At 44.4% G+C, this 12,214-nt stretch overlaps 1 protein-coding gene across 1 annotated transcript in view; it reads right to left on the bottom strand.

The window, feature by feature from the left end:
• Window positions 1-2,783: 2,783 nt before the first annotated feature.
• Window positions 2,784-12,214, bottom strand: part of LOC146199566 (glutamate receptor ionotropic, kainate 3-like) — a 31,602-nt gene continuing 22,171 nt past the window's right edge. The window contains exons 2-8 of the mRNA XM_084592149.1: window positions 11,239-11,323; window positions 10,503-10,584; window positions 7,992-8,331; window positions 6,844-7,061; window positions 5,665-5,775; window positions 4,108-4,289; window positions 2,784-3,156 (exon numbers count right to left, since the gene is read on the bottom strand). Coding sequence (XP_084448275.1) covers window positions 2,784-3,156; window positions 4,108-4,289; window positions 5,665-5,775; window positions 6,844-7,061; window positions 7,992-8,331; window positions 10,503-10,584; window positions 11,239-11,323 — 1,391 coding nt within the window. The remainder of the gene's footprint in view (window positions 3,157-4,107; window positions 4,290-5,664; window positions 5,776-6,843; window positions 7,062-7,991; window positions 8,332-10,502; window positions 10,585-11,238; window positions 11,324-12,214) is intronic.

The raw sequence follows: 12,214 nt of genomic DNA on the forward strand, positions 1-12,214 counted from the left end.
CGTCGAAAAGGATCGTGCACATCTCGTAAGAATACGAAATGGCTAACAGACAATCACCCCTCATGTAAAGCTACGAGACTTGCGCTGTGCAGCAAACAACGCCGTCCTCGTCAAATTCCACCTGCAACACACTGTAGTGCTGTGCAGTGAACATCTTCGTTTTCAAGAAGTTTCATCTGCGCCACAATTCTTCACTTTACCTATCTAAATTCTGGATCACATACGTAATCTGGGCCCGTGCGCTAGCTCAGTGTCGGGCGAATCCACCAGTCGGCGTGACAGGAAGAGGCGACGCAATCATGGAGAGGTGGTATAAAGCAAGCAGGTGACAACGATCGGGCCGTGGTTAGCCGCCGATTGAATGACGTCTCGACATCCCGTGACATGACTTATTTGGCATGAGCTGCCACGTCAGGTAGCTCCTTTGAAATAGGAGGGTGAGGTCGGGATTGAACACACCGGAGGTTTATAACCTAGGCAATCTTGGCACTCTAGTACAGATTGGTTAAAGGGGGAGCTTATGTGTGTCAGGTGGTCTTTCACATAAAGTATGTATTTCGTGACTATATGCTAATGAGCTCGTATGAGAGATTGGAGACACAAACTAAGGAATGAGGCAAATAGCAAAATGCATGTATGTACATGAACGAAGATCCCCAAGGACAGTTTCTGAACAGAGCCACTAAATCTGCCACTTCCCACCATTAAAGACGGAGCTTATAGGTGTACATAACATGTAACGCAACAGCGTTAAAGGTCCCTTTGTCCAGAAAATTCGGTATCGGTTTTATCGGCGTCTGGTTCGGTGTTAGTGGGGACATTGTCGGCGGTAGCTATGTGTGCGAAAAATAATGGTCATGGCTCTGGAAGTTGGTAGATGGCAGCTGACATAGTCGGGCACTGAGTGGTAGTAGTAAGGTCGTGTAGGTTCACGCGAACACGTTAGAGAACCGATCTGGAAGCAGCTGACAACTCTCAGTTCTAAAATAAAGATTGAAAGGTTGGGTTGAAACACATCCTCCAGATCACTTGCATTTCCACTGAGGCATGCTACAATATAGGCCACTCAAGCACGTCCATGCGGCTTGGTTAAGTGGATCTTTATACCTGTGCTAAATCGTCTTTCACATAATGTGATAGTTTGCAACTGTAAGTTAAATATTATAATAAATGGTGATAGTGAGTGGCAAGTACATGTAGAGAAAGCGGATCCGCAAAAGAAGCTGCGGCAGAAAGGAGCCGTTAAAGCTGCTACGTCATGTCCTAATTAAAGCCAAGATTAAGCGTGCCTTTTCAGTTCATTTTCGTACACTATTGCGGCAGCGCATTCTGAAAATTATCTGACCTATTCGATTTTGACGCTAACTTCTCTTGGCTTCACATTTGTGTATGCCAGGGCACTTTTCACCAGTGTGTAGGCCAGCAGGTTTTGCCTGCAACATTCCGTCTTGGCTATGCAAGGTAGACCTCCCTACATCACAAAAGTTTCTGCCCCTCCGCGGACTGCCTAACATGAGAAGTTTCGCTATACTGTTGGAAACTGGAAGGCGAAGGTCGCCTAATCTATCCGGTCAAGGTAGCATCATACATCACTGGGGCCCTGCGTATAGGGCCCCTGAGCTCATTGGCAATTTTTCTTTGTCTCAATATACGTTTTAGGGTAGCTCACTACCCACATAGTGGGTAGTGAGCGATTACTATACCTATGAATGACACCTCATCCTTGCTGTCAGCTCTTGACGCGCTATGCTTATCATTTGCAGTATAGTGTACATAAGCCCCTTCGGCCACGATAGCACGTCGGAAGCGTACTTCAGACCATTATAGCTTTCCTACATTCTTTGGAATCACGATTTCAGGAAAAAAGAACTTAGGCGCAGAACAGTACTCCCTGATTTAACGATTGCGAGTGCGCTCAATAAAACTGTACCAGCTCCCTAATACCCTGGGGCACAGAACTACAGAACAAAATGATCAGAAAGGGAAGGCATTGATTTAGTGATCCAGCCTTTCGACCTAAGTTGAGTTTCGGTGCTGTGTGCTCCGGTGCATACTTAAGAGCGTTAGCTCTTACTACTTGCATTTGTATTTTTGCTTTCCGTTTCTTCGTCGCTCTCAGATTCAAGATGACGGCCAAGTCAAGTGATCATTGGTAGGACACTGCAAATAATTCCTTAGCTACAATAGCCCACCACCTCTTCCAGCACGCGTGACGTCATTATTCACCAAAGCCACGTGCCCGGTACTACCTCACATCCGCCGTATTACCTGTACTATAGACTAGCCTTGTGTACTGCAACAGGGAATGGGTCTGTGTGAAGCCACTTACGATTATAATTGGTGGCAAAATTATGGTTCAGCCGTTCGAGATGCAGAGTTCTGAATGGTGACAAACAAATCGGGTCTATATAGCGCACAAAAGAATTGTGTTTTCAGCTAAATCCTAGCATATGTGAGGGTTTACCACAGACTCCTTTGGTCCTGGGAACATTGATGGGGTGCGACCTTCGGAAGATAGTGGCGGGCGAACCAGTGGTCATAAAGAGGTGCGCTTGGTACCAAGCGATTCCCTGTTTTATGATGTATACGTTGATTGAGGACCTACAATTAAATTCTGCGGAACTCGAGCTAACGCTCTTAATCGTGCACCTGTGAAGGTCAAGCTCCTTTAATAAAAGTTCAGCCTAATGACAGCAGTAAAATATTTGCTCGTGTATAAGCTTTACACAAACAATATTTGATTTTCAACTGGTCCTAAAACCACCAATAGTCGTAATACATCTTTATTTGCTCCTTGTCAATGCACTGGGACCTGCCACGCGAGCGGTCTGGTGCGAATCTCTAATTGGATCAAGTCGTCGTCGAGGAAAGCGTCTAGGCCCATGTCGTGCACCGGGCACCGTCAAGGCGCGGGAGTCAGCGCCGAGGCCAGCTTGAAACCAACGGTGGTAGAGACGTTCGGCCAGTAGCGACAGGGAAGCGGCAGAGAGTCCCGCTAGCCAGATCAGAAAGATATCCTTGAGACGGTCCATCTGGCTGCGTGTGTTGGCTCTCAGCTGCTGGCTGAGCGCAGACTCGCGGCGGCAGGGCGTTTCCTCGAGGCCGCTGTCTCGGAAGAGCTTGTGCACCAGACCTCGTTCGATAAACAGCTTAATTCTGCAGAATAGGAGGAACCAGCAAGGCCTGTTTAAGTGCATAGTGACATGCTCATGAAAAGTGAAAGAAAGGTCATGTATAAAGCCTCTATAAAAGCCTAAATGCTTGCTCACAATGTTTCTAAATAGTGAAGGGGGGCACTCAAGCCAAGTTTTAAAAATGTCGCGAAATTTAAAAAAATCTGTTGAACCTTCTCACAAACAGAACTCGAGTCAACGGAAGCATAAGAAAGGTTCAAAGAGTAGTGGAACCAAATAGTTTATAAGAATAGTCAGCAAAATTGTATCCTGTCGCACGAACTCTACTGTACTTCTTGTCTTTTGTACGTCTTGTAAAAGTACACTTATGATAGTCTCAGTACCAATCTATATAAAACAACAAATGTTGATTATTTCGACTTTTCTTTAATCCTGATCGTAACTTACAGAATATGTAGTGCGTAATGAAAAGAATCATTGTGTAATTCCACTTCGCATAACGCGAAAAAAAAAGAAAAAAAGAGTGCTGGAAAGCGATTCCATGTAAGCCTTTAGAGATCGCGATTATCATATATTTTAATAACTGCACACCTGCAGTGCTTTATACTAAGCTATCAACTGAAGCTCTGTATATGGATTTCTAACCAACTGCTTCAGTGAAGCGGCGAGAAGGGCTAACTAACCGCCAGACCCCTCCACTACGGCATCCCTCAGAGCCGATATGGATTTGAGATTTTATTAAGTCTGGTATAGCATAACATAGCATAGCATACTATACATTGCTATACCGTACCGTTAATATTAATAACGGCAATACTGCATCTTGACGTATCCACCACTTTCTATATTTTTATAAATTTTGTTGCACTGATAACGTTTTGTTTTTTTCTCGTTTTGCAACAAACTATCCTTTTCTGACCACAAAAATGAGGGGGGAAATTTTCTGCTGACGAGATGAAAAAAGGGGGCGTACTTTTCTTCGATGCTGGTGCGGAGTCGAGGATCGAGTTGCTTCCTCATGAACATGGAGATGGGTAGCTGTGCAACCAGCCTCGGCGCGTAGTAGAACTCGCCGTCCATGTTGCCCAGCTGGCCACAGCGTGACTTCATTTCTCCAGATATGGGCACTGGTGTGAAGATCATGGCCGCCTCACCCTTTACGAAAGCAGTGGGCCCTTTTTAGAGGCATTCACTCAATAAAAACAAATCGATATATTTGATTGAGCTGCGTTGTTGCGGCTGCGTATAAACATTATTCATGATTGCCTGTGCAGTGTGCTATGTCAGGTTAAAGAACACCACATGGTTGAAATTATCCAAAGCCCTTGACTACGACGTCCCTCATACCTTGTATAGCTATGACCAGGATAAGTGCTCCCCTTCCCCTCTCTCTCCCGCACAATCAGGAAGCAGTGGACGTAGAAAGGAATGAGAGCGCATCGGGCGCTGCAGTTGAACGCACTCACAAAAAACACCGGCGAGAGCACATGCTGTAGTACATTTTATCATACAGAACTAGGCACGACATGGCGGGACTCTTATGCCTGATCTTAATGGTGTTGCAAAGGCGTTTATGTACAAGAATACGTTATTTAGAGACGAGACATGTCCGCGCTTACTTTCAAACCCAGGCGCCATTCCTCTCCGAACAGCCGAGAAGCTGTGAAGGGCATTTGTGTCATGCACAACGATCGTAACTTGTAACCTTTGTGAGCATCATGTCAAGCTCCTGCAAGCACATTAAGCTATCTAGGCTACACCAACATTGTCTACGGATGAGGAAACAGCCAGAGGATAGAAATAGCTGGACCCTCGCTTTGGTTTCTTTGGAATATACTGAGAACTCGTTATTCTCCTTTAATTTATGCGGATGCGATTGGAGTCAAACCATACGTGACCCTTGGATCCCTTGTCAGACACGCTGGTACGGCTTAATATACTGGGAGACTAATAACTAGGTAGGGTGGCCTTCAATATAATTTGGTAGCTTGCGAGTGGGCGCTAATGACTGTGAGATAACAAAGGCTCAAATTAAAGGATTATTGAATAAAAGGCAGTAACAAACAGCATGTAGTACAGGAAATACGTTCCGCAATTGGGGAGCCGCAGATGGAAGCGATCAACCCTTAAAGGAGGGGTTCAAGTGTATTCAGAATTTTGCGCGTGGTTTTAGGTGCTTTATCACGTAACTTCACAGCACTTTTTAATCCGAGTGTGACAGAAAACGACAGCAGTCCTGGCGCGGAAGACTGTCAAGAGCATATGACCTAGTTCCGCCTAGTGCTTTCCTGATATCGGGTACACATTCAGACAGCTTGTCGTCAGAGCAGCGTGACAAATTCCTTACCGCCATTATTTCAGGCGCTTATGTACTGTGCGGTATCGGTGCATGCCAAAGAACATTATGTAATAAATATGTAGTCGGAGCCTTTCACTAATATACCTTTTAAAGCGAAGACATTAAGCAACTTTTTCTCTAAAATATCGTGCGTCGGCGCTGTCATCTGCCTGGTGACACTAAAATACTTACCCTCAATATGCGTTGCAAATTTTTCACGCTGAACAAAGATTGCTTGTCCATCACAGCTTTGCGGCTCTTGACTCTTTTGAGAACTTTTTGGAAAACGTCCGTTTTTGTTGTCTGCGAGAAATGGACAACATGCTGTCATAAGTGTGACAGTGAATCCTTTTAATGCGATCGCATTATAGTGCTTGAAAACCTTGAAACCGTGAAAACATCGAGAAAATGGTATGCCTTTATTAAATGGGTGAAAGGCTGGGGAAATGGACGCCATCCAACTAGAAGTGCCGTGCTTCCCTTGGCTGGATGCCAGTGACGTCACCAGGTGGAAATTGACAAAATGCGTTTCGCTGCATATTCTTTCCTTTGGAGTTTCCACCTGTACAGGCCTTCAGAGAAATATCGAATCACCAGCTAAATCTGCCAAAAAAACGTTACGCCGATGAACCAGTGATTCTTTCCGCCATCGGACAACCAAAAGTCAGCCTCGTGCGGCAGGAACCCATTATGATGCTCTTTTTTGGTCCATGACCATTTTTCAGGCATTTCATCCCAGAAGGGTCGAGCACCAGGTCAGGGGAAATCTTTTACCATTTGAAAAACCGGTGGGTACCGCCCGGAACCAGGGATCGAACCTGGTTTCTTCTACCGCATGCAGGTAGACGTGCAGAAATCCGCAAACGCAAGCACAAAAGAATGACACAAATCTCGATGCAGATGAATCGACAATTCCTAGTACAACCGCATTACCCAACGCATTAAGTAAAACCCCTTAACTCATAAGGGCAGAGCAAGCAGAGCAAGCATCTGCATCAGTATCGGAGTAGTCAGCATGCGCACATGTGCTTGCAAATATGCATTGAAGAGCGTCCGATCCTACTAGCATTCTCATCAGCCAAGTCTTTGGCACTAAAACGTCTAAACAGCAATACTTGGTAACTGCACTCTAAAGTCAGCGGCGACGTCTCTCACTAATCAGTGCGTCTAAAAGGGAATTTTAAAATAAATATATTATTCAAGTTATTTTTCCTGATAACTTCGAATGTGTTAATAAAGAACATCAGCCACCTGGTCTTGTTCTTGTTTGTTTTGCAAGGTTAAAACATCACAGTGCGTTAAGTTTGTCGCCTAAAACACATCTGATCTTTATTAAAATTTGAGGCGAAGAAAGATGGGTAAGTAAAATACCTCAATAAGCCAAAGAAACCCAGAGTCCTTTACAATGAACGGTGTGATTCTGTCGTCTCTGGCGATGTCCTCGATACTCTCAATAGTGCTAGCGTCGGCACGAACGACCAAGGAAGCCTTCGTCTGACCGATAAAGCTGGTCCGCAAGACAATCAGGGAGAGGAGCCACATGGCCACCAGGTTTCTTTGCGATGTGTACAGAGGCACGTGAGAGGAACCTGTAATACATGGAGGTAAATATAGGGTACATTGTAGCGCCATTAGATGTCAATTAAACTAGAATGAAAATGTACTATTTCATGCCGTGCAATTAGTGCTACAGACTTGAAATTTAAAAGGAACATCAACCTAGACGAAAACTATGGATGAATGTGGGCCAGCATATATCATCATATTTTGTGCACTTTTTATAATCTGCAAGTCGCCAGTACAATCATGTTGAAACGACTTTGTGTGATCTCTCTGTCTTTTTAATCGATAATGTCATCTAGCATTACTGCAAAGAAACACGTACTACTCCCGTTTCTCGTTAAACAAATAGGGCTAATTGAAATCTTGTATCTCCGAATCACAGTAGTAATGCGAGTGCTCCTGAGATTCACTCTCACACAAAGTGATAGCGAAAGAGGTTTCAACTGAGATTGAAGGCTGAACGGCTGCCAACGACTACGATGATAGCTGGTGGAGTTGCCCGGTACCGCTTTCCACACATCCACCTGCGCAACGTGCGAACGCATATTGCGTAGCAGCTTGAGCGATGTACTTCCAAACCACATCATTCCGTTTATGCACTTTTTGTGAATTATTTTGTAACTTATCTTAGCCCTAGAGCTATGTCAATTAACCAGGAAATGTTATAATATATATTAGCCTGCATCAGAATGCACTCTACGAGCGCTTCATAAAATCTACACACTACTCTTCAACTCCAAGCTCTCAAAGCAGTATATTTGTCTTCATAACTCACAGGAATTCTTTAGTGTTTGCTCTACTTTCTCACTGCTATAAGCCCCTCCTCCTTAATCTTTCCTCAATATGTCAAGTCGGATAGACAATCAAGGAGATCTCTCTGCCTTTATCTTTCAAAATGCCTCTTTCTATTGCTCAAGATGCCCCTCTGTCTTCAAGCGTCGTAGCTTTGAACTCACCTTGGGATAGGAGAGAGCTTGAGAGCATATCCAGAGATTCAAGGACTTTACCGCGCTCCAACACAGACAGGCGGTCGGGGTAGTCGATGCCAGGAAAATTCGCTGCTGCCGAAGCCATGCAGGTTCCTATGTACACGATCCAGGTGGCCAAGAAGGACAGCGCCGTGGCGAACCAGACGCACTGGCTGAAGGCGGTAAACAGGCCGAACACTTCCTGGGAAAACTGGAATGGCCGCCCGGCAAAGATCACCACGTCGATGTACGATATGGGGAAGGATGGATTGGCAGCCTCAGTCCTGGACGTCGTGACCATTAGGGGACCTGGCGATATGTCCGCTTCCTGCATCCAATGTATTAACCAATTACAAGGTGCACCTGTTCAGATGAACCAACATGAAATCGTATTATGTGTTTACAAAACCCGAACTTACCCCTTCAGACCCCCAGGTTGAATGCACCTCTGTCATAAGCTCTGCTATGCAAGGGTATTATTGTATGTAAGCATAAAAAATGACCGCGTGAGGATACTGCACCAAATTTAAGACCACTACTAAAAACGGTGCCTTGCTCAGGAACATGGCACTTTCAGTTGCATATGAAGCAAGCGAGATCAGTATCAGCTAACCGCGTATGCTAAATCCATGCTAGTATCGTGTTCTTGACAGTTCCGTGCCAGTAAAGCCATCTTGGTTTGCTACCTTTATATGTTGAAGATACTTAGGCCTGAAAGGATAGAATAAAAATAAACGAACCTGAAAATATGTGACAGTATATCTAGAAAGGAGAAGGCAAATAGAAGGATAGAAGTAAAGGCATGAGTCAAAGGTCAACGCGTCTGTTATGGCCTCGCCGGAAAGAATGGCATTGTTATCCTAACCTTTACACGAACATGGTTTTCACAAGCAAAAGGGGAGCTCGTGAGCGGAGCAACAGACTGGTGGTAAGAGTCCGGCTTGCGCCCACATGAATGCTTGAAAATGAAACTTTTCAAACCAGTTTTAGGTTTCACATGGCGCTTAAGATGTTACCCCATGGTGAAGGGCAACTATGATTCTCCCAGTATTGATAGCCAAGGTATCAAGCGTCATTTAATTAGACAAGTAGTATTAAAATAGCGCAAAACTTACGAGAGTATATTCTGAAAGGCGCCCCGTAAAAGTCATGTAAGCAAAATTTACTGGCACATTTCAGTTTCTCAGGGCACCGACAGAGGCGGCCTGTCGTTGAAAGTTTTCGAGTACTTTTAAGAAGGGCGCGAGAAAGTATGCTGCGCTATTCAGCAGACACATACTTCGGCACCGCGTAAGCTTCGGCTTGTGAGTGAAATGCTATAGCGCTTTGCTGAACGCACGCACGTTCGAACGGCTTGGTTAAAGCGGAGCTTTATATGCCGGTTGTAGCCTACGCTATAGTGTTAAACCCTTAAGCTACTCTACGCTACTTGGTCTCTCGTCCTCTTACAGGATCATCGATTATGGGGATTTAGGTAAAACCGTCATCCCAAATAAAGGGGGGAAAGAGCTCCTGAAGGTGTTGAAGGACTCGGGATTGAATTTTCGTCTGTAAACTTGAAGCGCGCGCCGTCTGTCTTTTTTACATAATGGTCTGTGGACACATTAGAGACTCATTTCGTGTACGCTCTTTTTTTGCTTTTCTTCCTTTGTCGCCCTCCCTACGTGTAGGATAGCTTACTGGGAATCGCGTAATTAACCTTCCTGCCGTTCCGTCTTCTCTTTCTCTCTCTCTTGTAGACGGAGCATAATTTTCTGCGAGGGAATGCAGCGTTCGCGACAGCATGTCCGATTGCACACGAAGCTTTCGCGATGCGGAAAAACACTCAACTGATCGGGCGCCATTTGGTGGTTTGTTCGGATTGACAACATACATTTATCGGGACATTTAAAAAAATGTCTCCGAAATGAGTAGCGTAGTCAGTTAGGCGTTTCTCAGAAACATTCATCAGCATATAAAGACTAATCACCTGCATGTGTACTCTGCGAAGGGAGAAAAAATTTGTGGTACGTTTTTGTTACACATATCTCCACGAGTCGCGCTATCCGCATACATTTCGTGGTGCTTTAAATGCATTTATCCTTTGAAGTGACAGTCCACACCTTCAGAATCTGTTCAAGGGTGTTCATGGTTTCTTTTCACCAAGAGGCGACATATTAGGTGCGCTGAGAAATAAGAAAACTGACTTGAACTCGTTCGTCGTCTTGTATTTTAATAGGAAGCAAATTCTGATTTGCCACCATAGTTGGCCTAGTCGGGCGATAACAACGCCACCGCATGTACCTTATTTCATAGATCTGTGTTGCCCTATTCCTAATTGCTTGTTCCGCGCCACTCCTTTTATCCCACAAACTGAATGTGAGGAAAAATTGACTAAGAATAATTCCTCTTAATATGGAGTCAAAATAAGGGGAAGAGGAAGGGGTGTGGCCGAACAGCCACTCTGCACTCAACTAAAAAGAGGTTGTAAGTGATACTAGACATACTCACGTTCCTTACCAGCATGCCCATTTTTCCAGACCAGCTACCGTTCGGGAGTTGAACGCCGTACGCTCCGTCGGCAGGCTCCACGAAAGTGGCGCTGTTGTGCAGTAGAAAAATGTTGACGGGGATTATTGTATGGCACCGATGACTTGATCTTTGTGAAAGCCATAAGCTATATGCTCGGCTAAAGGGAATGGCTTAGACCCTTAAAAATTAATGCTTGACACAGAGCATTTTCTCTGCACGGTGATGTGTTTCCGTCAACCTCATATTGTGCAAGCTGCGAACGATGTTTGCTTTTCGGGCAACATTTCTTCTTTAAGTGTGTGTATGTGGAACTGTGTAATCTTCAAAAATTTGTTAACTTGATTACTGTTACCGGTATCGATATTACCAAAAAAGTCGTGGGAGCATCTGAAAGTTTAGCGCACTTTTTTCAGAGTACAGTCCTCTTGATACAAAACGACTGCTTCTTCCGTTCTTATCCTCCTTTCAATATTTTGTATGGCGAAAATGAACAACGTAGGCTTCACTTAATTACCACAAAGAATTGCTTGGGGGGGGGGGGAGCTGCGCCATCACTGCCATGTTTTGCTTTTGCGTTTTATTATTATCAAAATTAAAACAGCCCCACCCCCTTTCAAGTTATCTCGCGAGCAGTCAGTCAGTTTGTAAAAGGAGCGCCGCGTGCAACTAAAATCTTTTCTCGCAATTGTCTACGATAGCATAGACTGAAAACTGGATCACACACTTGAGCTTCAGGGCTTCTATAATGAGCATCATCAAGCCTCCGGTGATTCCAGTGAGGACCGTGCGGTCCTCTTCCCTCTTGACGTCTAAATAGGGCAAAAACTACATGACAAGAAAATAAAATGAAAACAGAAGCAAACGTCAATGCGGAAGTTGGCAGCTTTTGGTTTATTGCGCAAACATTATGCAAACTTCAATATGCAAAGTATTCTCTCCTTGAACACTCATTTTGTTTAAGAAAATCGTTTTTTGGGACATTCGGTTTCTCTAATATTACCAACATGGGGGAAATTGTCTGCAGAAAAACAAAAAGGTTGTGCAGCTGGTTCACCGCTTCCATTTCTTATTCGCATGGGCTCTATAACTGAAAGTGCGTACAAAAGGTACCATTAGTTGGAAAATGATCGATTTTGGAGTCCAAAATTTCTATATAATTCAAGCTCATAGAAATTTATTCTGTGAACGTGACACTTGCTCAACGCGTAATAGCCTTGCAACAGTGTAGGTGAACGACCATGGGTCGCCTTGAACAGGATGACCTCAAGCACGATTTTTAACAATAGAGCTTTATTTCCGGCCTTGCTTACTTTCGTAGTAATATTCAGCCAAATTACACTTGGGATTCTGACTCCGGTAGTCTCTGCAAACATTTACTCCAGGCTTAGATATCCCCTCCACTCAGGTGGTCGAAAATAATTGGCGTGTTTTTCAGGACACTATTTCGATTTCTGTCTCATAAAAGTGTAACGTCAAAGTAAAAAAATCTTCACAACCTAGGCATCCAAATTATTTAACAAACTCAAGAAAAGATCCGAGAAAACATCAGATAGACAACAATGCTGGTGTTATTGCATGGTCCAGAGTATAACACTTACTTTCACGTAAGCAACGCGAACACCTAGCTCCATGGCCATATTTCAGTGTTACAAGAAGGCGCATGAGCTCTGCGTATCCTCCTGGCTACCAATTCTGTGCGC

Source organism: Amblyomma maculatum, chromosome 2 (assembly GCF_055883805.1).
Source record: "Amblyomma maculatum isolate TAMU_Amacu chromosome 2, ASM5588380v1, whole genome shotgun sequence".
Classification (NCBI taxonomy): Eukaryota; Metazoa; Arthropoda; class Arachnida; order Ixodida; family Ixodidae; genus Amblyomma; species Amblyomma maculatum.